Here is a 26,921-nt window from a genome sequence, read left to right as displayed (position 1 = left end):
CATACAAATGCTCATTTCAAGCACCTCAACTCAGAAAAGCATCACTACACAAGACAGCACTTTGAGCACATGCTTAAGTGTTGTCCTGAACACCGATGGACATCAACGCATGTTTAATGATTTCTTGAATCAAGGCCTAAAGAGTAAAAAGGAAGGGGAAGCTGGTTTCCACAGTAATAGCAGTTGAGAAGTCTTTGAGTCGTGCCAAAAGGAAAAATGCATGTTAAAGAACCACTCTCCTAGGAAACTGCAACTCTTTCTGCAGGCCTGCACTGCGGGGCCCAGGGTCACCATCAGGTCCTTAATCTGTACCAAGAGGGTAGAAGAATAAAGTTGGAGGAAAAAGCTTTTAAAAATAGCCTTTAAACCAAACCTATCCCTCATTTTGCACATATCATTCCTATAGATGGGGGCCTGGGTGCATGGCTACTGCCAGCCAAGGCAGAGGAAGGACTGGTCCAGCTCCCCCCAAATTTACTAATTCCAAGACATGAGGTGTAAGGTACATCTGACACAAGGACCTAAATGACACCAAAAGTAACTTTCCCCTAAAGTCTGATAAGATGTAACGATTTTAGGTTTAGATTTCAAAAACTAGTTCAGTTTCTGGGTTGGTTTGGTTTTATTTTGCTTTCCTGTAGGGCTACAGACTTTTTTGCTTGCCTCTAAAATCCAGATGTGAAAATCATCAGTTTCTCAAAATCAACTAGGGAAAGTTACTTAGCATCTGTTCTGGCCAGACTGGTGAAACAGAGGAGTGAGCAATGCTTCCCCACCTGGGTAAAGTGCTCAATGACTTTACTCGCAGGTATCTGTTAGATAAGAGCAAAGCTTCCAAGTAAGTTCCCCTGGAACCAGACCCCTATCACCAGCCCACTGCACATCCAAACCCAAAATCTGTTTGACAACTTATTTCTAGCTTCCTTTTGTGAAAATAGGCACAGAACACTGCTTGGGGACAGATTTGGCGTGGGAGCTTGTTTTACAAAGGAATCACTCCTTGTTAATTGTAACATCTCTAACTCCCCAAAGGCTTTCCAAAATGGGTCTGCCCCTTGCCAAACAGGTCTGCATAGGGCAGAGCAGAAAGCATCCTTCCTTCTCTTTATGCACTGGCTTACAAGGCAACTCCAGTTTCTTTCACGAGAGTAGAAATGTCTACACATTCCAGAAAGTAAAGCATCCCATGAATAATCTAATCCCAAACCACATGAACTGGTGAGAAAAGCAATAATCCTCGAGCAAATTGGAAAAAAAATGGTCCTGAGCCCAGCAATGCCAGTTTCCTTCCTTTCTTTTTAATGAAAAATACGTGCTGTTTACTTTACTATAGCACCTGGACACAGCACACAGACCTTGTTTAGACGGAAAATAGGTGGTTCCTATTCAAGTAGGCTCATCTGCACGGGAAAGTTTTTGTGCTCAAGTGTGAATTGAAAAATACAGAACAACTATTTCGAATTATCTTTCCGTGTGGACACTGTTATTCAGCACTAAGAGTTCCTTTGTGAGATTTAGCTTAATCCGTTTCCAAAGCGGATTAAGCTAAACCACACAAAGGACCTCTTACTGCTGAATGAGAGTGGCCGCATGGAGAGATAATGAGGAATAGTTATTCTGAGACAGCCACTTCCACTGGGTATTTGGGCTTTTCCATTCTGCCTCAACAAGCCCAAAGCTGGACTGGTAAGGGAAGACTGTGGTTCTGGAAATTTAGAGAAAAATAAGTGCCAGGGCCATATGTGACAGTGTTCAAAGGGGTTCTCTGATGAGGGGAGAGACAAGAATGTTGACTCCATGTTCAGAAGGCTTGATTTATTATTTTATGATATATATATTACATTATAACTATACTAAAAAGAATAGAAGGAAATATTTCCTCTTAAGGCTAGCTAAGAATAGAAAAGAATGAATAACAAAGATCTGTGGCTCGGACAGAGAGTTTAAGCTATCTGGTCTGTGGTTGGCCATTAATTGTAAACATTCAAGATGGCCCAATCAAAAATCCACCTGATGCATTCTACAGCAGCAGATAACCATCGTTTACATTTTATTTCTGAAGCCTCAGCTTCTCAGAAGGGAAAAAATCCCAAAAAAGGATTTTTAGTGAAAAGATGTCTGCGACAGCCATATCACACCCATTAAACCTTCTGCTCTATACATGATGGCTGCTCCTGCTCCAGTCAGCACAGGCTCTGGCTCCAGAGGAGGCTGCATTATTCAGTACCTACTTCTCTGAGCTCCAGATTGAATCCAGCCACAAACTTCAGCTGCAGACAGGGTGCGCGGGGAGGAGGACCTGCGGCGAGCGGCCCTGCCAAGTCTGCCACCCTCGGCACACATCAACTTTGATCTGACAGGCTCACCCATCTGGCTCTGCAGCATCACCCGGCTCTGCCAAGGCCGAGCTGCTGCTGCTGCAGCCCTCACGCCCGCCCGGGCCCCAGGGACCGACCGTCTGCGTCCTCCCCGCTCCGCCTGGCACGGCCACTCCTCTGCTGGAGAGCTCATGGCCTGCTGGTGATTAATTGTAGGCCCACACAGGTCCCTAGAAGTTCATTTAACATGCATGCTTCAGCATAACAAACTGCCATGTGATTGAATTCAAAATGCAGCTTGCGCTCCTCTGTGCTGAAATACCCTTCCAAACCATCCTCCCGGTATAGGTTTCTCAAAATATTGCTCTCTGCAGGTTGTAGGTATCCTATTTGTGTCATATTTCTTAAGATGATGTGATGAGCAAGCTTTTGTCTTGCTCCCTCTTCACCCAGAGAGCTTCAATACTCAGATATGTCAGAGAGAGATATACTTTGGTGTGTTATAACAAACCAAAATATCAAATCTCAAGGCTCCAACTTATATGCAAGACTGCACAGCCTCTTCAGGAAACCAAAACTGCTGCTGGTTCACTGCAATATCCACAGCTGTAAACCTGCTACTTCAGGAGGACCTGCTGAGCCACCCCTAGTGATGTTAGAGAAGCCTGACCCGGTCTGGAAATGTTGCAGCCATCCATCATAAGGTAAGCCACCCCAGCACTCAAAAGCCAGAGCCTTTGCCAGCACCAAGGACCAGGTTCTCCTCCCAAAGTCAAACCAGATGATTCACAAGAAATGGATGCTCACCAGATGAGGGTTTGAGCCTATCCTAACACCCTGCTCAGCTGCCTTCTCCTGGAGCAACGCTTAGGGTTGCTAACTCACAGAATTTTACAGCCAGTCTAGCAGCACTTGCTGTTTTTCAAGGCATGGTAGCCTTGAAGTCGAGTGTTTAGGGAAGAACCTCAGACTCCTCTTACAGCACACAGCAAGCTCCAAAACTGCCATAGAGAAAGCTTTGAGATTGAGCAGAGTATACCCTGCAGGCTCAGGAAACAGAACAAATAAAGAGAATACAAAATGTATCATTTAAGAAACAGAAAACAAACAAAAACAAGACACAACCCCCCGCCCCACAAATCCCCATGATCTTTTGAGGCCTGACTCATGATCCTAGAACAATTGGGGCTGGCAGTACTATACATTTTACAGCATTTATTCACAACTGAAATATCCCAGCATTCAAATACTTCAGAGTTCTTGGAACTACCCACAGATCTCCTGACTACAACCAAGCGTGACAATTCATCCCAGCTGCCAATGCAGCCCCAAGGTGTCTTCTGAAGGTACTTTAGTGCTGACTGATGTTTGCAGAAGCATTAAATTCCTGCTCACTTCACAGTAAGAGGTACAAGCCTGCACATTTCCCCAGTCTCAGCATTACAGCAGAGAAGATCCCTCCAGTACTGAAAGGAGGGCTGTAGAGGATGGACATTGTGCTACTGAGTAAACACAAGGCCGTGAAGCAGTCCCCTAAAGTCTGAACTATTTCACAAACATATCAAATTACCAAAGGAATTACTTTCAAGGAGCCCAAAATTCTTCTGCTGTCTACACAAACCAAGCACTATGTTTCCATTCATATTTAATGGGTACAGAATATAATGGGTGTGTTTTATAGGAACCCATCCAAAACAATTTTATTGGGCTGCTGGTAGGTGAATTCTATACTTAGCACCAAACATTCTGGTTTGTACACAGAATTTCTTCAAACACAAGAAAAAAAAATCAAAAGGAATTAGTGGTGAAAGATTCAGCCACAAAATTCTCAGCAAGCTTAATTTGTTCTGTGGCTTAACTCCAAGAAGCTCCTAAAATTCAGGACAAAACGTTTGCATACTTTTGGGCATGTATTAATGAAACATTTTATTTACTTTGCAATTGCCAAAGCAATTAGCCAAATAAAGTATAGAGTATTTTAAAAGGAGAGAGTCACTAAAGGAGCTTTCCAATTAAGCCTGTGTGGGTGTTTCTGCAGTGTGAGTCTCGGCGATCTGCATGTTGGGTCCATGACCTACCAGGCATGAGGGATGGACAGATTGGGCACCAGGACAACTCAGACACAGCCCCCTCCTCCTGCCCACAACGTGTCCCTCTCAACACCAGGCACTGACATCAATGCCCAGCCAAGTCCTTCCCCCCATAACACCACTGTGCTCCTGATCACCCTGCAGATCTCTAGGGACAGGAGAGGGTGTCCTGTCATCCTGCAGCAGCCTGCAATCCATGAACATCTCAAGAGGTTACTGCAGAGGAAGAACAGCCTCCCTACAACAGAACATTAAAGACAAACAAAGCAAGAGCTTTAAAAGCCCCCTCAGAGCACTGAGAGTGGAAGTTGCAAGATTATGGTTCCAGGTGGCTCCACACATACAGGACACATGGGGTCTAGATGCACCCCACTTCCAGCCTGCACTGAAGGTGCATTTTAAAATATGCCTAAAATAAACCTGTTACTAGTAGGTATTTGCTTGTTCTTTAAAATGCAGAAGTACAAACCACATTAGACAAAAAAAAAAAAAAAACAGGGAACAGGCAGGGCAGACTTCAACTCCAGTTGCTCTGGGAAAAAAAACTCCTGATCTCTCCAAACCACCCAGAGGTCCCAGATGCCCACAGCCCATGCTCATTGAAGAGGCTGAGAACAGTCAGTATGTTTCAGATGGTTTTGCCTTCAGTTTTGCTTGTCACATTATGTTTTGAAAAAACATTTTTACTTAAAAAAAAAAAAAAGAAAAAAAATAGATACACTACTGCACAGTGATTCTTTGTTCTTGGTGATTCAGTCTACTATATGGCTGTGTTCCTTACATATTAGGCCAAAAAGTACTGGAAGTCCTCCCCCCGAGGTTAGCACTGACATTTACTTCAAAATGCAGGAATTTTTTAAACCCCTTAAGAGTTTTATAAGGAATATATTGTACCAAGACACCATCATCTTGCCTTCTGAATGTTTTTGCCAAGTAGTAAGGAAGCTAAAAGCAAGTCTTTGCACAGCCTGCAGGAGGCAGGATCCCAGGACTGGTCTTTCACCCACACTCCTGCCCAAAACAGGCTGAATCAGAGTATTTACTTTGTAGAGAACAGGGAAGAACAGCACTGGTTTTCTCCTTAATGTTGTAGGAATGCGAACAGATAAAAAAAGGTTTTAAAGGAGCTTGCTTTCTGCAGTGAGCAGATTTCAGAGATCCTCACACAGACAGACCTTGCTCATTTTCACCTGCCTGTCCAGGCTGCAACAGAAAATGTTCATGTGAGATTCCCACTCCTACATCACCCATCTCCCATCCTTATCACCCTGCTGGCAGCACACATGTGGATAAAATCAGGTGCACGCTGGCCATGGGACTTCAGGACAACTAGCACACCACCCCCTGAGAGCAAGCTGGGGTCTGCTTTACACCCAAAACTTCCTGCTAAGGCTGTTTCACAAAATCTTAATACCTTCAATGAAATCAAAGGTCAGAAAAAAAAGAGGGGAAAATAACTACAAAAAGCACTTTAAAAATATCCCAGCCTCATAATAGTACTGTCTGCAGGCTGAATACAAAATTTTGACCTGGCAAGCTTAATAACATACTATTAAAACAATTTTTGCCCCAGTTTTCTTTCACCTTTGGACACAGATAAGCAGCATGACTGTGCCAGAGCAAGATGCAAAAAGTCTTACCAGATGAGTGAAGCACCTAAATGTAAATAAATGCACTGGTCCTAAATGGAGCCTCATGCTGTACCTTCCTCAAGACACACTGAACATAATTTCAGTTTAATATTCTGTTTCTCATTACAGACCTTGGAGACTCTCTCAAGCACCATGAAAAAGCAGTATTAACCCAGCCCTCGGCACTGGGGACAGCAATCCAGCCAAATTATTCATGCTGGTCTTTTGCTTCAATTTTTGTAGTCTTAACTTAATGTTCTTAAACAAATCTGAAAGGAGGGGTAAAAAGAAAAAAAAGGCGGGGGGGGGGGGAGAAAAAAAGGAAAGTGGGAAAGAAAAAAAAGAAGGAAATAAAGAGGGAGGGAAACCCAAGCCGCCACACTCTCCTTTCCTCTCTTTGTAATCCAGCTATGAAGATTAGCCTCAAATCCTGATTTCAGAGATAGGGGGTAGATAAGAAGTGATTTGCAGGTGTTAGCATTTTCCTACAGATCTTCAGGGCAGCCCAGCTGATTTGAAGATGAAAAACTGGCATGGGTACACTTTATGGGTAGACTAGACTCAGCAACCAGGGTAGAGAACCAGTTTCTATCCCTACATGTTACACTTGCACAGAAACATCAGGATGCCCATGAAATACCCGTCCCTGTTCCACAAAAAGATTAACTGTGTTTTCACAAATGCAGACAGAAGTGGATACAGAGCCCTGTGCAAGAGCAGCCAGGTCCCAGGTGCTGTGGGCAGGCACAGCAGCAGCAATGGGGACACCAGAGATGCCTGACACATCCCAGGCCAACTGGCATCTGCAGCCACTTTATCTCCCCCCAAATGCCATTACCCGCTCTAACTTTATTTACCAAGGAAAAAAGGACCATTTTCACTCCACAAAATTAATGTGGCCTGGGGTCGGTGCCAGGAAAAAGGGTGGAAAAAGCTGCCCCTTATTTATATATTTTAACAGAACAAGGCAAAACAGTTTGCTGCTAGAAATAAACATTAAACCTTGCAGAACCTCCCCCCCTCCCAAAAACCCACTGCTCTCCCCCCTCCCTCCATCCCTCCCTCCTCTCTCCCTCCAACATTGTAAGTAGCACAAAAGATCACATTACAAATGCCAGCTGTGGCTCTTTGGGAAGGTGGCCTCCATCTCAGAGGTAGTATATGTTCCTCATGGCCTAAGTGGTTGCTATGGTAAATATGCTTTTTATTGAATAGCAGAGTGAAACAGCTTTTAAAGAGATCCATAAGAACCCAATAAATGGTCAAAACACAAAGCAGATCAACCTCAGCCTCCCTGGAAGCAGGTTTCGCTTCGTTTTCCAAAATGATTGTGATTTTTGAACCCTTTTTGTATATTTTGTTGGCCGCTCATCTCAACCTCGCCCACACCTGGGTGGAAGGGCTGGGGAGAGCCAGGGGAGCTGAGACCCCAGCGAAACCCCTGAGCACCACAGGCTGCTTTGGGGTTTAAAGGCAAGTGTCTGCTCTCCTGCAGGGCAGGAGGCTCAGGGACACTGGATGCTCAGCTCTGGGAAGCTCAGGTGATCCCAACCAAACTCACCCCACCCTCCCCACCTGCCTTATCCAGGAGAAGCCTCTTGTTCCCTCTCCATCTCTTCCCAGGAGCCTGACACCACTCCACCACGCCAGAGCCACGGGGACATTCCCACCCTGTGTCAGTCCTCCAGCACAGCAGTAAGAAGAAAAGAATTAAAATAGGAAAGTTTCTCTAGCTCATTTCTTATTAGGAGCAGGATGATGGCAGGTTTTGATGACTGTAGATTTCTGATTAAGCAGCCAGACATCTTTTCTTTGATCTCTTCCTCCAGTGACAGCCCAAGTGGACAGGAAGAAAAAGCAAAGTAATTCTGGAAAAGTGAAGCAGCCAGCACCAGATATCAACTGGGCAGATACCAGTCTTGTTCCAATTGCTCTCTGATGATTTGAAGGATGGTTTAGAAGCTATGGATTCTAAAACACAGGAAATCTTTTTTTCCTTTTGAATAAAGAACTATGACATTCATCACAATGGGCTGACAATTCTCAGTTTAAAGAGACAACAATGGAAAAAGAAGCAAAAATGTTTGGTATGATTTGAAATTTCTAGAAAGGCCAATGTGTACCTTGGATGATCGACCAGCTGTGTCAGCTCTAGACTACAGAGCAGAAAGTAAAGAATGAGCAGGTTCTTTTCCTGGCATTTACCTTATCATCCAACAGTTGTAAAAAAGCTTTTTAAAAAATCACATTAAACTTGATGTGTTTTTGGAAGAAATTCTTTTTGGAATTCTTTTTGGAAGAAATATTCTCACCCAGTACATGCCATTCTCTCCAGAGGTAAATATCCCAGATGAATAGGCAGAGCTAAGATGCTCCTTAACAATAAATGGCACTGACACTGATTGTGGGTAAGGATGGACCATTGCATATCTCTGCTCTTGCAAACCACCACATAAACAAACCATTTCCTTCTTGATCTCTATGGATGCTATTTTAGAAAGCAAAATAAACCCCCAAACCACTTTCATGTAAATTTGTACTGAACATTGCAAACTCAACATTGTTTTCACAACAGAAGCACAAGAAAAATTAACCAAGAATTGAAAATTCAGGTTAGAAGTTAATAAATACCAGTATTTTTTAAAACACTATTCATTATAAAGAGAGTTTTATACTTTGCAGGTAGCAGTAAACATTTGATAACAATGTTTATACTAAATTAGAAGTCACCACAACACAAAGGAACCTGTGCTTTGCTGAACTTGGCTCTTTTGAGCCTTCACCCAGGTAAAAATCCTGACCAATTCTCAAACTCTCATGCAGGATTTTACAATAAGAAAAGATTTCTTTAGGTAAAGGACATAGAATAGGCTTTTGATTTTTCTAAGGCAATTTTAAGTCTAAGCTTTCCAGACAGTCTCTTCACTTCAACACAGGTAGGTCAGATGTGTAAACCAGCTTGACTGGACTCCACTGCCCCTACATCATTCTGCAGTGTGTAAATTTAGAGGATTTTTGACTCCCTGGTCTCCTGCAAGGCACATGGATGATAATTTCATAATTTCAGCCCAGTGATAACAAAAGTATTCCCTCCTTTTACCACAGGCTTGTTAGGGATTTGTTTGTTTTGGGGTATTTCTCCTTTGGTCTGTGTAAAAGAAAACTGATGACAACCATTGCCATTAATGTCAAATGCTTTTTTTTTTTTTTTTTAAACAAAGGAAGAACATCTTTCTGTGTTTACTTACAACAATGTGTGCTGGAGATGGAGACCTAGCATCCTTGAGGGCTTGTCTACTCTGAAGGCTCCCTGCCTGAACATCAAGCAGTGGCCATTTCATCTGCAGATACTGGATGGAGGAAACAAAAATGGGAAAAGAAAAATGAGTTCAGAAAAGAAAGGCAAAAAAAAATAACAAATCTTAGGTAACATGGATAAAAAATTATAAAGCAAAACTTATGCAAGGAACTGAAACAAAAAATTAAGACAACCTTACATGTTTGTGGATACAAAATCTGTGCAGAACTAACAATCTCATACCACTGTGTTACAGTTCAGGAATAAGAAAAAAAAACAGATTGCAAAGACAGTATTACATTAATTTTACTGATCGCAGCAAATCTAGAAGTAGCATAAAACTCACAAAGAAACAAAATATCATAACCATGGAGAGGATGGGACAAGGGAAAAGGTGGATATCAGTGTCAGCAGAGGGAAAACATATCATGAAATAAGAATATGATCTCATTACTGAACGGGTCATCTGTCAGCCTTCTTTCAACAAATGTACCAAGTCAACAGCTCCAACTGCCCAGTGCTGTATGAGCCCTAAAGACAGGGCACTACCCCAAAATGACTGCTGGGTCTTAGCACCTATTTTCTCTACTTTTCACCATTTCGGGAAGACACCATGGATTTTCTTCTTGCTTATCTTCTGTCAGACAACCCTGGCTCAGGGACAGCCACAGCTTCTCTGTGGCAGTGCCACCAGCAGACAGGCTGGACACACACACATGCCACCTCTGCAGCATATGGGGGCAGTGATACAAAAGCAAGAAAAGCTTCAGCTCACTGCACCAGAAGTGCTCCATTCTGAACAAAAGCAGGTCCACAGAGAAATTAGTTATCCCAAACAAACTTCTGCACCGTACATCTAAATATAATTTCAGCCCAGGCTTTTCTCTCTGCACGCTGCTGTGTGCTGTCCCAGTTAACACAGGTTAATAAGAGACTTCTAAAAGCCCTGTATCATGCTGGAAGAAATGTGCACAGCCACATACATTCAGCCCCCTCCCAGAACTAAGAAAAGCAGCTGCACACATAGATCAGGCCACTGCAGAAGCTCCTATTCAGCACTAGATGCTGCTTGACCTGACAGATCTATTCCTAGAAAATACCTACTAGAGAAATAGTTATGTTTATATATTCCTTCCTTTCTTTTTTTTTTTTTTTTTTTTTTTTTTTTTTTTAAAGTAAGGGTAATCTTGAAGAAGGAGCATGCACAAGCAGCCCCTGCAGTGCAGGGGAACAGCGGAAGCTGTATCTGAACCTCCATGGAGGAAGGAAGGAGATCTGGTTCCATGCTTTCAGCACATCACTATCTATCACATTTGCTCACGTATGCAAAACATTTGCTAACATGCAGGGCCTGTTTGCTGCAAGACTCTGGGCACTGAGGTGCCCAAAAAGCAGAAGCCAGCAGGAGAATGTGTTACCAGTTCCCATCACTTGGACGGCCTGAGTTTTCCGAGCTACTGGAATGCAAATAAACAAACCCATACTCTGGATTTGTGCCCCATATGAGTTCCACAAGTTCCAAGAAGTCTTGTTTTTATTCATGTTCACATTTGGGATTTGTGCAATTTGGACCAGAATGTTTCAGCACTTCTTAAAAACAAGAAATAAAACCCAAACAAACCAGAACTAGACTACCGATAAGCAATATTTCTAACTCTTACAACCCAATTGTAAGTCTCCAGATATTTGATCACTTGCATCAAATCCCTTTTCTTCAATATATGTGACCACAACATAAATTTTAAAGTTGAGATGATGTTAAAGCAACTTTCTAACCCTTTGTGGTTTAAAAAAAGTGCATAAAAATGCAACTCTAGTGTGTAGAATTTGGATCCAAAGCTGAAGCCAACTGAGAGCCAACTTTTAAACTTGAGGGGAAATCTGATACATTGCAGATTTTCAAATGGCACTATTAAACAAGTAAACTGCTACATTTTCAAAAGTCCACCAGTTTTCTCAGACAGCAGTCAAAACACCACCACAAGAAGGGATGCATGAATTTCCAGAATGGGTCCTGATGGGTCACAGCTACTTTTGGCTTCCTCAGGTTTTCCAGACAATCAGTGAAGTATTTTTCCCTTCTTCCAAGGAAAACGCCCTCACAGGATGTGTGCATGACTCTGCCTCAAAGTTCACAATGGTTTTTGGAGAGCAAGAACCTACCGCTGCCACAGCTGAAACCTCTACAAGAACATGACAGCTCAAACTGTGGATTTCCAGGGAACAGACACCAAGCCATTACCCACAAAAATAAACTCATCACCTTCATTTTTCCATGACCACTCCACAGTCACAAGCAGCCCTGGAACATGTGTACAACCATGACAGCCTGTGAGGAGCTCAGGTCAGCAGCTGTCCTAAAACACAGGCTGAGAAACACGTGGGCTTCTCTGAGACTGCCCCAAGGGCAGACAGAGGCATTGACAAGCAGCAGGGGTGAGCTCACAGCACACCCCATCCAGTCAGTAATTATTGCAGGGATTACAAAGCCTTCAGGACTGTCAGTTGTGCTGGTTTTTACTAGCAATAAATTCCATTAGAAGAAACAGAGCAAGAAGGCATGGCTGCTCCCACTCCACCTCTATCCCACCGCAGCCCGTGCTTTCAGCACATGCTTTCAGCTCCTACACCAGCCTGACCTAAGGGCAAGATGAACGTTTCAGAAGATCTTACTGTTACTCTTTTTTTTCCCCTCCTTTTAAAACCCTTAGTCTGGACTCTCAGTAAAGCCCTTCTCTTACCCACCCCTGGCAAAGAGGATCCAAGAGGTCTTACAGTGCAAAGGCTAAAGCACAAACAGCTTCTTTTGGACATGCACATGAAGCCCAGCAGGAACAGTCCAAACCCAGAGGGCTCAGTTTTGCTCACAAACACAGACATGGACAGCTTCCATTTCTACCAGTGGATAACACACCAGTGGGAGACAAAATAAAATCAAATAACCACACCCAAGGGAAAGCAGTAAAGCACAAGTGTCCATAAAGCAACTTCCATGAGCTCTACCAAGAGGCCAGGATCCAGAGCAGCCTCCCAGCCCCGCTAAGGGTGAGATGTTCTGTCTGTCAGATAAGCAGAGGGGGCCAGAGCCCACAGCCAATGCCCACGTCAAGCTAGTGAACCCACACCTTCAACAGCAGGATGTTTGCAAAAGCAAAAAAATGTTTGCTGGCTTCAAAATGCCAGCCCTGTTGATAAAGTATGAAATATTAGCATTGTTTAAGGTGACGAGCCTGACTCAAGGCCTCCTCATCCAAGAATTGTCATGCCTGTAATACAATATTGATGTGGTGGCTTATAATTCTTACTTTACATAAAAGCCTCATTGTGTGCCAAATTCAATCTCCACAGGCTACCTGAGCCACAGATTTTTACAAGTCTACATTTCAGCGCTGCGAGTCTACAATACACATAATTTTCAATTATGTTAGGGCAGAACAGGATCACTGCCTATATAACATTACTGGTTGGAGGAAATGAGACTCAGCCCTACTGCCGAGAGAGCTAACTGGATCCAGATGGTGGCCGAGCGCAGCAGCCACCCCCTCCACAGCTCTCTCTTTGGCAGCGCAGGGACATGCCAGGCCCTCGCTGGGCTGGGAGCTGTGACAGGAGGATGCTGGGCAGGGGGGAGCTGCATCACCTCGAGGAAGAGGAGGGAGAGCCCTGATTGCTCTCGGAGGTTTACCGCTGCTGCCTTACGCTATGATGTTCTTATTAAAAAGGAGAAAAATTAAGTCCTGCTACAGCAGAGAGGTAAATCCTTTCCTTCCTCAAACAACTAAATAGCAGGAAATCCTCTTCTCTTGGCCCTAAATGCAGATTTGAGCCAGACAGTTCCTCTGATTTGCAAGGAGTCCACAAAAATCCAAAGCTGACTTTCCCAGCCTTCTGACACTGCTTTTACATTCCTGCACCGGGCAGCTGGAGGGGGCAGAGGGGTAAGAAGGAGGGGAAGCTCCCACCAGCCTGCTCCTGCAAATGCTGGACACCCACTCACTCCTCTCCTGCTTCTTGTGTCTCAGTGTGGAAATCAGGACTTGCCTGTACAAACACTGAACTTTTCAACAAATTAACTCTAACAAATCTGTGCAAATTATTTCAGAACAAAACTGTTGAAATGGGCTCTGCTGGCCTGCTTTTAACATTTTTTTAAAATAATGTCATCATGGTGGAAGTACTTTATTCCCTGTTTAACAATATGATCTGATGGGGATCATTAGCATGTGTGCATTTAAAAAAAAAAAAGTTTTATGGCAAGTCTCAGAGAGCTTAAGCAAAATAATTGTTAAGCTCCAGGCCTCCACACAAGAATTAAAACAAGTTTGGGGCGAGCGTACTTGAGAGAAACCAAAGCTTTTAAAAAGGCTGTTAAATTGTCAGCACAAGGGAAAAGGCAAATGATTTGAATAGCCCAGATTTTTTTCTGTAGAAAGGAACAAAAAATACCCAAGAACCTTCCTACACATCCACACCTCCCATCTACAGCCAGAGGGTCCTGCAGAGCACAGACCCACTGGGAGCAGCTCTGCATAGGCACTCCCAAAGCAGCCACCTTCCTGAGCTCTGGCTGGGCAACAAACATCATTCCCAAGTTTTCACAGCAGAGCTGGTCCAAAGTAGCTGAAATTCACATCCAGCACTCGAGGAGTTTGCAGGAAGGTCCAACTCAGGGCCAGCAGCTGCCCCACGGGCTGGGGCAGGGCTCACAGCAGTGCAGCCATGGAGGAAAGGATGGCACTGAGCTCACAGGTGTTTCCCGCATTGGTGTCCAACGTGGACCTGTCCCCCTGTCACACTATTGTTTTCACTGCTAGATCACCCTACAAGTGATGTTCTTTAACATATAAAAATATAAACAAAGTAAGGGGGGAAGGGGGGGGGGGGGGGGGGGGGGGGGGGGAAGGCCATATTTTTAAACAGAAGGAAAGCCGCACAATGCTTTCCAGCTCACGTTTCCTGCAGCTGGTGCTTATTAGCTCCCAGGAACTGAAACAAGCAGGAGCAGGGCTCCTGCAGTCAGCTTGATGCCACTGGTCTCCTAACCACTGGATCACACCTCCAAAGTCTGCACTTCCTCCCTGGATCTCAAATAGAAATATTCCTGATCTTGGTTTTGGGGTCAGTCCCTCCCTTGGCCAGCATTGTAGGGTCATGTGGAAGTACACACCTGGATGCCAACTTGAAGGTCAGGAGCTTCTCCAATATTTAGTTAGAAGCATTTCTGGGAGGGAGCATCTAGACAAATTTTAACCAGAGATAATCCAGTAGCAACACGGAGATCACAATGCTGAGGGGAGAGCTGATATTTATGGGGAAGCCAATAAGGAACAAAGGCCATAATAGCTCCCTACAGACAAAAAAAAAAGTTGCAAGAGGATACTCATCTAGGTACCTACAAAGAAAGGTCTGTCACCTATTAGTGCCTCCACTTACATTAGAAGCAAAGCCTCTAAAGATTTAACTGTAGAACCCCGGCTTCTGCTCCACTGCTTAATTTACCTCAACCCCTTATTTCTGGTCTTCAGTTATCACCTTGTTTGTAGAGGTGTGCGTGTGAGAGCAAAATCTGAAGGATTTATTTTAAATAACTGAAGGAGGCTGTTGAAGGAACTTTAAAAAGGCCTCCTATTCCTTGCAGACCTGCAATGTCTGGAATTTTTTGTATGAGAAGTAATAGACACCACCCACGATGCTGAGCCCTTCTACAGAATATGCAATGCACCAGCACGAGGCACAGGGGAGCTGCTCAAAACAAAAGCAGCAAGGTTGATTTCAGTGAGACCAATCCTTTTCACACAAAAGACTTCCCCAGAGCATTCAAGAAATTAAAGCATAAAATTGTAAAACATGGAAGTATTTATCATATATCTCCACTTTTCATTTTATTAACATAATCTTTTAAAAATATTAAGTAAAATGCATAGATGGGGGAAAGTGGTACAAAAACCAGGAAATGGTTTACGTTCCTGCACTGACACATGCACATAAGGCTTCTTCCAAATTTAAAATGTCCTTTAATTCTCTCATTAAAGGGGAGGAATTTAAAATAATTTTTTTAGCTTTACAAGAGGAAGAGTGTTCATGTGACATAGAAGTACAGCATTACTTTCTGCAGTTCACATGGTATCTCTGCAAAGTAACTGCAGGCTGTATTTCTCAATCCTGGGTGGAGCTTGGGAAAGCACCATTACTTTTTTCACATTAAATTTGAAAGACCCCACCATCCTTCCTGCACAAACCAGCAGGCTGGCTGAGGACTATTCAGATATCTGCAAAGTGCTGTTCCAAAAGAAAGGTACCAATAAAAACATAATTTCAGTCAAGGAACAAGAATAAGCATTTTATCTACTTTAAACCATAAAAAAACCCAACTTCATTCTTAAGCTACTTTCCCTAAATTTTCTCTGAAACCTGTTCTGTTGCACATAAGCACTGAGTTTCCATTAGATGAAGACTAGGACAGTCAAAAAATCTCAAGAAATTCTTTCTGTAGGTCTCTCTTGCTTAGACTCACAGTTTCATCAGCCTCTAAGACTCACCAAAAATTTTGATGTACAGACACACAATTTCTCATCCTGGCAATCTCCCAGCCAGTGAGAGAACAATTGGTAACTAGTGTTTGCATGAAGTCCAAGAATGCATTTTATGGTCTATAAAATATAATTCCTTTCCTCCCCTTTAAATCAAGGCAGTAAAGATATCTGACAGCATGTTAGAGATCATGGCACTGAGCTACCTCCACTCAAACAGAGGAGCTGCTCCAGGGGAGCCCTGCCTCCCTTAAAACCTTCCAACTCTGTTAAGAGCATAGCTCTGTTTGTAAAGAAGGGGCTGGAACTTTAAGCTTTGCAACTACTTTTTAATTTTTATTTTAAAGAAAAGCAAGAAAAACCCCACAGCACAGCTGTGCAAGGAGCAAAGGAGGCCCTCCAAATCTGCCCCCATCTTTCCCTTCACTTCCACCACTTGGAGTCTGGAATAGAATAGGAAACGTGGGAATGTATTTCCTGATTATGGGAAGCATCAACCAGTCTCCTTAGGTACCCTGGTAGTGAAGCCCATCACTAAATTCATCTCTACATGACCATGATACTGAACTGGTACCATTTTCCACTGCATGTCTTTGTGTGAAGGCAAAAAAACCCCAAACCCAGACAGAACAGACATAAAGAGACCCTATCTTTGACAACTCTGTCCTGCATCAGTCATAGAATCATAGAATGGTTTGAGTTGGATGAGACCTTGAAGATCATCCCAAGTTCCAACTTTCCTGCCACGAGCAGGGACATTGAAACCAGGCTGCTCAGAGCCCCATCCAGCCTGGCCTTGGATGGGGCATCCACAATTCCTCTGGGCAACCTGTGCCAGTCCCTCACCACCCTCAGAGGAAAGAATTCCTTCCTAATACCTGATCTAGACCTACCCTCCATCAGCCAATAAAGGGTTGATTTATAAAGTGCTTGGCACCTCCAGCTATCAAAAGCCAGCAGAGGCATGACACAGGCAAGACAGTCAAAGGATGCTCTGCAAGACAAGTCCCTCTCCAAAGGGGCCTCCAAGACTATCTTGGTTGGGAGGGGTTTCTTCACTCTTCGATCCAAATTCTCATCTCAGATCTTGTGAAGTACCCGTGAAGGACTGGCACAGGTGGGTGAGATCCCCGAGTAAAAGTGCTACAGGAAAATTTAGCAGTTTGCTCATTATTGTAACATGGCCTAAGAGGGTTTTACTGAGAGTCGTATTTTCTCCCAATGTTGGGTAAGTGAAACTCATGACTCTAATCACTACCACAAAAATTCCTGTCGATGTAGCAATTCTGGGTGAACTGCTGGGAGCCACTCTCTAGTAAACCCAGCAAATTTCATACCAAATTTCCTGTCGCCTCCCTTGTGGTTTCCATGTGTGATTGGGCCTTCAATGCAACAAGGGGTAACTGCAGAATAGATGGCTCCAAGGGTTTCAGGCCTTCATGAAAATGAAGAACTTGCAAAATTTTCTTTTCTCTTTTCCTAGGGGTAGTAAGTTTTGTCCTTTTTTTTTCTTTTTAAGGTTAACACAAAAATGTAACGTTAAGGCAACCTCATGAAAAAAGTCCTGGAGATAACACTGGAACCAGCAATATTCTGACCTCCTACGAGAAACTGGGAAGGTTGCTGTTGAGGTTTTGTTTTTCAGAAAGGCATTGGAAGAAAAACTTTCCACTGCATCACATCCTGGTCCACATTCCACGCAGTAATCTTTTAGCTCAGATGTGTGGAGATGTCTTTGAAAGATGTAAAAGAGGTCGAGAGTCCCCTCAGCTAATTGTGCTGGCTGAGAAACAAAACTTGTGGGCTGGGGTAGGATTTGTGTCAGCCTGACCTTCTGTGAGACCAGCTACTCCTCTGAATAAAACCTTCTCGCTGCCTCTGCCAGAATCCTCCTGCCACTCAAGTATCATCTTGCTGTAACAAATTACTCCTAACCCAGGATTATGGCTCTTTCCAAATCCCTCCTAGAGAGCTGGGAAAGAAACATTCCCTTCCCAGGGTTCAGAACCCCCATCAATAACTGTCCTTTTTGCTTCTCTGATGGCACTGGTTCCTGGGGACAGCCAGAGCTGCACCCATTTTCCTTCCAAATGAAAGCTGGACATCTCAATTGTCCATCAGAAGAGGAAATGAGGAAGGCTTGCCTTTGGACACCCATGGAAAAGACATCCCATCTGGCCAGAGGGAAAGATGACTCCTCGCTAAGTAGGAAGAATTATATTTAGGTGGAGGACTAAGTGAATCATTTGGGATGAAAGCAAAATAAAACAAATGAAGTATTCACTAAATCTGTGCTGTCACCTCTTGTTCCTGGGCAGCCACCCTGTGTATTTGTTTTCTGGTTTCCTCCAGCACCACGGAAACAATGCAATATGCATTTAGGTATTTAAAAGAAGTATTTTTTAAAATATTTTTAGTTGAATCATCAGCCACACAAACTGTTCCTCAAGAACACATAAAACGTTGGTTTTTCTTAAAGGAGATGCAGAGAAAAATATATTAAAACAAATATGGCCCAGAATTGACACCATTTTGCATTATTTTTCCCCAATTTAAAGGGCACCCCCAATGAAAATAAGCCGAATTACCACAAATTCCAAGTAAATCATGGCAAGACTTTAGAAAGGCACTCTGACTTTTTAAGTACCTTTAGGTTATGCATTAAGTGTAAGTAACTTTTCTTGAACTGGCACAGTTTGCAGACTTAAGATGCACAAAATGCACTACTAGAAGTTTTAAAGAAGGGGGGGGCTTTTTGTTTATTCAGAGAGAAAAATTTTCCTCAGTCAAAAAACTACACTACCATATCCACTCCCTGAGCTGAAAAGAGTAGAAACAAAAATCAAACAGCAAAACAAACTAACACAAAATTATCCTTTCAGTTTTGAGAAATTGGGGGGGAAAAAAGGAAAACACTCTTTTTTGAGCAGCAAATTGAAATAATGCATTGCTCCGTGTATGTATAGGGGGGAAGAAAAAAAAAAAACAAAACCAAAAAATTTCTGTTGCACGAGGAAAATGCAACATGCATGAGCCTGCATTCTTCTTCTCTAAGTGTGGTGGAAAAGAAGAAGGAGGGGAAGAAAAAAAAAAATTGAATAAAAAAAAAAATCCATGTAAAAACAGTGGCTTGGAGGGGCCTCTGTCCCAGGGAGAAGGGCAGCAGCAGCAGCTCTGCAATAGCTCATGTCCTGGAGGGACTGTGCCCCATGCCCACATTCTTGTGGCTGGGGCAGAGGTTTGTTTTGGAGAGGTGAGGGTGGCTCTGCACGCCCAGCCCACGGCCGCGGGGAGCCCGCAGACACCGCACTCCCACATCTGCATCTGCCACACTCTCCTGCCACAGCCCCAAAGCTGAAACAAAGGAGTCATCCGAGCAGCCCTGAGCTGTACAAATCTGCAAATAGCTGAAAATGTTGCTCTCGTTGCTAAATATAGTGCAGGCATTTTGAACTGGCTGGCCCACAAGGCGACTTTTGTATTTATTTATTTATTTAAAGGACCACGGTTTGAAAACACTGAGTGTTTTTTAAGTCTGTTCATGTATGTATGTTTGCTCTCTCTCAATATCAATATGGAAAAAAAAATTGAAATAACTTAGCAGGTACTAGAAAAACAACTTCCATGTAAAGGAGTCAGAGAGCAGAGCAGAAAGATGCATTTGACTTTGCAGCGGGAGCAAAATCTCCTCCAAGGCTGGTAAATCATGTTCATACAGAATTAAACACAGAATAGCTTCAACCCCGCGCCCTGATACAATTAGCAAATATATACATATACACACATAGATATAGATATATGTACACATATATATACATATATATATGCACATTTGTACACATGTATATATACACATATATATATACACACACATATATATACACACACACATATATATACACACACACATATATACATTATATATATATATATATATTATTTATATATAAATATAAATATATATATAAATATACACATACAATGGCTCCCTGTGGGAGCTCTCCCCAGGATCATCATAATTCCTGCCTGGCCATGGGAAGGGAGGGATGTGGATGCTGCCTAGGAGAGGGGAGGAGAGGCACAGCCCCTGGGCTAGGGAATGTCTGCAAGAGGGATGCACAGCCAGCCACCCTCTTGTGGCATCCCAAAGCCAGCACAGGGACGCCCTTCTGCTCCTAAATCCCGGGAGCTGGGCACCAGCTCACCCTGTGCCTGTGCAGGAGCAAAGAGCAGGATTCCCTGGGAAGGGCTCTGGGATGGCAGCCCAGCCCCAAACCACACAGCAGCAGAGCACACACCTATGGGATGCTCTCTGGGATGCTCTCTGAAAGTCAAGGGCACAGCCCTGGACTTGGGGCAGCTGCTCAGACACCAAGGGGACACGGTGATCCCCACAGAAGCTCAGGACAAGGATGGGGGAACACACCAACCCCTCCTGGCTCCATGGGGAGAACCACAGCCAAACCGGCAGCACCTGAGGCTCCACATGCCTGTGCCAAGTGCCCTGCACCCACAAGTGACAAATGAATATTTCAGGTTTTAGCCTTACCTGCGAGTGATAAAAAACCCCAGTAGCTATTCGAGGTTTGTTACAGCTGTACAGCTGTCTTAAGAAAAAAGGGCAAAAAAAAAAAAGCTTTTTCTTAGCAGGGCGGGGGGTGGAAGGGGCTGCATCGACAGCTCCAGTAGCCAGAGGCACTTTGCAAGGAGGAAAGTAGAACTGGCGATGTGGGCAGGCCTCGGGTTTCTGAGCCTCAGGGCACATCCAAGAGACACAGCCTATTTACTGAACAGCCGGGAAAGCAAAGGCTCCAGTCTAAAAACACCTTATAATCTTATTGTGGACACTTATATTTTATAAGTATTTGAGGTTGAGGAGAGCAGGGTGGGGACACAAGAAGCCACTTTAGCTGCCTGGTGGGGTTCTGAGAGGCAGGTTTGTTTTTTAAAGATGAGGTAGGATGACTCCATATGTGGGTAGTTATAAATGAAGCGACTAAGGATCAATGAGCTCCCTTTCATAGCAATTGCTTATTTATTTATTTTTAAAAATCATGACACAGCATTTCCGTTCTATTTCCAAGTCAAATTTATCCTAGGTGGAATCAGAGGAAGAAAAACCAGGTTCCTACACAGATTTTCTTTTTTTTTTGAGAGCATTAATAGACTGGAGAGCATCTGCGCAGGACAGCAAGTTGAAGTCAGCATTTCTGCATGCTGCACAGCCAACCCCACAACCTCAGGAGGGAACTTTCATCTCCACAGACCTGCACACAAAAGGTCACTGCAGTGCACCCTGCTCCCACTAAGGAGCTTACCTCTCACACGTAACATCAGGCTTATTAAGCAACGTGAGATGATACAATAGCCACTAATCTACTGAAAATTATTATTCCTTTCCTCCTGCCCCCAAGCAACACGGGGATTTGCAACATGCTGGTCTGTAGGATGCACCTGAAGGACAGAGGGAATTCAAACTGCCCTGCCCTCCCCAGTCTCTTGGTGATACCTCCCAGCGATTTCCAGTGAGCCCAAGTATTGTAGAAAAATTCCTCTGACTTTGTATGGATTTAATCATAATAAAATAAAACAATAAAATAAAATAGAATAGAATAAAATAAAATAAAAAGTTGCATTATAAAAAGTAAAGAAAAAAAGAGAAATTATTATTTCTTCAGCAAGCAGGAGAAAAGGGAAAAAAAAAAAAAAAAAAAAGGCAGGAGCTCAGTGCCATCATCCACCACCTCTTTCCATTGGTCCAAGAAAAGATTGGCAGCTCCTGCAAGACCTGCTTCAGGCTGTCATTCTGTGTAGCTGGATGTTTTGCCATCGCTTCTGAATGATAATTGGCTCCAAAATTAACACGCCTCAGTGTCCCTGCAGAAAGAGCCCTGTGGTCCCATCCAGTGGGGTCATTACCCGCCACAGCATTCCACATTTCCTCGAGAGGGCACGAATGGCCTCAACTCCCACACACTTCAGAGCAGTTAATTCACTCTACAGGGCAGAGTATTCAGGTCAGGATTTTTCCAAGAAGCCATAAGGACTTGGGTGCCTGATTGGCTTTGCTCCTTTGTGAATCCCATCCCTTGCACTGGTGAGTGATTTAAGACCCACACTGAAGCTCTGTTCAAGGGGTCAAAAATTTGCAAATAATATGCAAACAATCCTTTTTCACTTTAGAAGTAAATTTAGAGAACTTTGAGCCATATCAGAGAGTGCTTTTATTCTCAAAGTAATTTTAAACCTCCTCTCTCAGTTTATGAAGGCCATTAACTCTTCTCCTCATCTGAGTCCCTTATTTTGTTGCAGGATGAAGAATATTCCTCTGTCTGGGGACTGACGGTACCCATGGTGCATCTCGCTCATATAAATGTGCTTGGAAAAAAAACAGAGTCCTTTGGTTTTACTTTACTATGGAGTTAGCACTCACATCAATCATTCCACATACATACACACCAAAATACACAGCAGACAAACCCATACTCTATCAGTCCTGCATAACAATGCCTTAAACTTATAAATATAATACATCAGGCCAATTCATGCACAAGTGTTAAGAACCTCAGGGAAGTTACTGGAGTTTTCAGTGTTTTGTCCCTTAGAAACTCTGATTACAATATAACCACCAGCAAGGCCAAAATATTTGTGACTGTATCTTGTGCTATACCTCATACCCCAAGCCATGCAAAATCATACAAAATTCCCTACCTTATTACAGTGCAAAAGGGGAAAAAAATCAAATCAACCTCCCCAGACACACAGAGAATAGAGAAAATTGCAATGGAAAAATGGATGGTACAGTCATTTGCCCACAGACATCAGGAGCATTACAAATAGAAGTGAATTTTTAAAAATCTGGGGAAGTGCATACTACCTACTGTATGCTTAGAAATTTTTTTTTTTAATTAGAATAAGGAGGAAGGTTTGCCAACAGACTTCAGCGAAATCATTTTGAAAATGGAGAAAACCCCGAAATGACAAAGCAAGGCAGCTGCAGGACAGGGCTGCAAGGGTGTGGACGAGGCCACTGCCAGTGCTGGTACCAAGTAACAGCTCCCCAGCCAGCCAGCCCACTGCTTTCCCCATGCAGGAAAAATCAAAAAAGAAAAAAAAAACAAAAAAAAAAAAAAAAACCACCCTAACAAAATAAAATGCCAAGCCTGCCCATCAGTAGGACCTAGATTAATTGTGAATGCAAATGAAGCCCTTCTGCAGCACTAGGGTCCATTTCCAGGGAAATGTGTGCACCCGCCTCTGTTTACTCCAGCTCCAGCAATGCAGCACAACCTTCAGTCAAGCTATTAACTTGAACGTTGAACTTCACAGCACTGGCTGTCTTTCTCAGCCATTCTTTTGATGTTACCTCCAAAGCAAAAGATCAAAGACTTTGAGTGTGGTGAGGGGAAGTCCCAGGCTCTTAGCCTACCAGCCTGTGATATATGTTAAAATCCTGGCCAAAAGAGAGAGCGAAGGGAAAAAGAAAGGAAAAGCAAGCGAAGAAAGCGCTCTGGCAGAGCGGTGACACGAGGAAGCGGCGCAGCAAAACCCACATGCCACGTCTGCCCGGGTTCATGACCCCAGAAAGGGGGTTTGTTCCTCTGCCCCCACGCTTTTTGGCAGTGCTGGGCTGCTCCCCAAAACCTGCAGCCCCCAACACCCCTCTGCCACAAAGCTGCACCTCGCACACTGCCCGTGCCAGCAGCGCTCCCAGGCAGAGAAGCATCCCTGGCCAGCCCTTGGTGCCAGCCCACGAGCCCAGCAGGACAGGGAGAGGCGACACAGGATCAGGGCTCTGCGAGACATTGAATTTCCACGTCCGCCACAGGCTCCCAGGCCATCCTGAATGAGTCACACCAGAATAAACCCTTCGCCTCAGCCTTCCTGCTTGTAAAACGCAGATAATATTGCCCTGCCAGGATAACAGCCTATTCTTCCTTGTGGGGCCCCAGCAGGCTGCAGTGCTAAAGGCCGTGCTGCTATCTGCAGGGTCCAAGTCCACACAGCCCCTCACGTGTCACCACACCCCAGGTGGCAGGAGGAACCCAGAGCCACAGGGACAGGCAGCTCCCCCAGCCCAAAGAAGGGGCAGCGAGGCAGCAAGGCAGCTTTCTCACCACCACCACCCTGGAGCAGACCTGGAAGCCCCAGTCCTGCAGGAAAACATCCAGAAAGTAGCCATTTCCCCCGTCTCTCAGCCTGTTTTTTGTTTCTGGGGGTTTTCTTATGGGTTTGTTTGTTTTTTTAATTTTAGCCACATGTTTAGAATAGGACAGGAAGGGGGCGACCTTTGTATTTTCCTTTTTTTTTTTTTTTTTAATTTTAAGATTCTGTCCAATTATTTTCCCCTTCCTGAGCCTTTTTGGGGGTTTATTTATATTCCCATAATACACAACAGCATTCCAGATTTAGATGGTGACACTTGGTTGACACAGTTAAAAGTGGATCCAGTGCAGCCTGTCTGCCAAACCAAGCCCCTCATCCATCAGCCCAAGTCCTTTTACCACAGGGTCATGAAGGAATCACGGACTGTTTGTCATTCCTTTCTACCAGTGTCCCTCCTAACTCTAGAAACCAAAACCCTCTTATGCTTGTCAGCTCCTCCTCTTCCCCACCCCCATGAATTCAGCTCTTGGCATTCACCAGCATAAAAAGCCATGGGATTCAAAACAGAAATTCTTCAAAACAGAATTCATGGCATTAAGCAGTAAGTAGGATATTCTGATTTTATTGTACTTTACTTACTCCTACTTAGCTCTAATCCTCACTCCCTAGACAGAGGCTCGCTCTTGCTGTCAGTGAAGTCGATAGGAATTTGGCTATTGACTTCAATAGAAGTGGGATCAGTTCCTCACATCTGTTGCACAAGGCAAGCAATATGCACAGCAAAAAAGAAAAATAGGTGGGGAGAGGAAAATAAAGTGAGAAAAAAGGAGAGGAAAAGCCTCCACACTGAATTGTGAAATGATAAATTACACAAGTCAGGACTGCACATAATAGTCACAGGGGACCTCCAAATCTGCAAACCAACATTATCAATTCCTAGACCAATTCCTGCTTTCATAAAACAGCAATCCAAACAACTTATTGGGGGGAAAAAACCCCAAAACACAACAAAAAAAATTACTCTCCAGTCACAGTTTGCAATGCACCAGCTGGCCTGTCCAGTATAGATTTTCATGCCGAGGAATCTCTCAGCTCCCTTCCCAGCCCTCTGCTCCCCAGAGGTTTGGAGCACAAGGAGAGAGGAACAGCAGGAGATGGCAGGATCCCAGCCTGCAGAAGATGGAGCCGACAGAGCAGTGCGAGAAGTCAAGTGCTCGTTGCTGCTCCACGGCAGGAGCAGGATCCAAAATAAACAAGACCTAGATCTGGAACGTGATCCTGCCCTGCGTCACAGCCCCGCGATAATGCACCAGCAGTCAGGATTTCTTGGCATCAGCCACGCTCCCAGCAATAAACAAGCCAACTCTCCAGAGCTACGAGGGATGCAAAGGTAGCTGGAGAGGGAAGGAAAGGGAGAAGGGGGAAAAAAGAAAGATAAATGAAAAAGAATTATCTGTGCATGAGATAAAAAAGTGTGTAACGTGAGTATGCAAAGGTGGAACTTTCAATGGGAATGGGAAGAAAGAAAAGGAGATGCAGAAATGAACTTTATACACCTCCTACCTGCAAAGATGCTGTTCAAGGATTCGGCATCTTGGCCGAATAATTTCTCTTTGTGATAAATTAAAGGCAGCAGTACTAGCCTACAATAGAACAGCCCCAAGATTCAAATTCTCCACCTAAATCTCCTTCATATAACTAAAAATGTCAAAATCTTGTTTAAAAAAATACAAAAAACAAGTAAATACATAACAATCTAGCTGGATCTCAAAAATTCCTGAAGTCTATTTGCTCACTATGCTCCATGGCAATCCCAACAGCTACTTTCCCTCTCTATTTATACTCCATTTCAAGTTGTGGTTCTTACTACGTGCAGCACGTTCACCATGCCAGAAAAATCACTTGGCTTGGAAAAAGCCAGGAAGAGAATGATGAAACTGGAAAGAGAAAGAAGGCAGGGACAATATTTTGCTAAAAAAAGTACAGATGGCATTTGTGCTCAGACAGGAGCTAACGTAGTGCCTGTAAGTCTCCGATCCACCCAAGCACTTAAGCACCTGCTTAACTTTTAAGCTGGAGCAGCCCTGAAGGTTGCAGTGTATTTCCAGGTGCTTCAAGGCATGGTGGATCAGAGTGAGTGGCGCTGGCCGAGTCACTAACATTTACTGACTGACGTATAGCAGAAGAGGCTTAAAGCTGCACAGCAAGTGGCTTTCAAAACCATCAGACCTGCGAAGAAAAATCAATACAATTTGCTTCTAACCACCCAGTGCTCAAGTCAGGCTTTTTCATTGCTGACCCACCTTCTTGGTCTCCCATCCTGCCTCATCCAAAATGCCCCGGGATGCTCGTGTATTGGCACCAAGGGAAACCCCAGGTCAGGGCAGAGGGATGCGATGGGAACCAGAGGAGAGCGTCACACACCACTCACTCTAGCATGCTGTAAAAAGTCACCCCCCTGCAACACAGAAATTCTCACAGAATTAAATCCCTTATAATCCCATTTAGCAGAAACAAGGTAGAGTGGTATGCTCGTGCTTAAGACATTTTAGTCTTTAAGAAAGTACATTTTGTTTAAAATTTAAAAAAAAAAAAAAGCCCAGTCTTCTGTTTAAAAAACTTGAATAGAAGACATTTTAAACCAGAGTTTTAAACTCCTCTGTGAAGGTTCTTTTTGTTTGCTGGGGTTTTTTTTTAGGTTTTATTCTATTGCTTTCTACAAGGAATAGAATAAACCATTGAATATTTTCACTCTTTTCAAAATTTTTATAGGGGCACATATACATGCTACCTAGCTCATGCGTACAAATAAATGTACTGAGCTAATATTAAAACAGCAACCAGCTGCAGTGAGACAGAAGCATTGGCTGCACGACTATACAAATACAAGCAAAATAAAATATACGCTGCTTCCTAAATTAAGAGCTGCTAACTGTGTTTACAACTTC

General features: G+C 43.7%; 1 protein-coding gene across 9 annotated transcripts in view; it reads right to left on the bottom strand.

Annotated features, from left to right (window-relative positions):
* The window catches only part of TCF7L2 (transcription factor 7 like 2), a 168,194-nt gene that overhangs the window by 99,553 nt on the left and 41,720 nt on the right, over nucleotides 1-26,921 (bottom strand). For all 9 annotated transcript variants that reach the window (XM_058810063.1, XM_058810065.1, XM_058810064.1 and 6 more), the window contains exon 4: nucleotides 9,288-9,389. In XM_058810063.1, the coding sequence (XP_058666046.1) occupies nucleotides 9,288-9,389 (102 nt within the window). The remainder of the gene's footprint in view (nucleotides 1-9,287; nucleotides 9,390-26,921) is intronic.

Source organism: Ammospiza caudacuta, chromosome 9 (genome assembly GCF_027887145.1).
Source record: "Ammospiza caudacuta isolate bAmmCau1 chromosome 9, bAmmCau1.pri, whole genome shotgun sequence".
In the NCBI taxonomy this organism is placed as follows: domain Eukaryota; kingdom Metazoa; phylum Chordata; class Aves; order Passeriformes; family Passerellidae; genus Ammospiza; species Ammospiza caudacuta.
The sequence above is the reverse complement of the archived record's forward strand: the minus strand, read 5'-3'. Positions and strand labels throughout refer to the sequence as shown.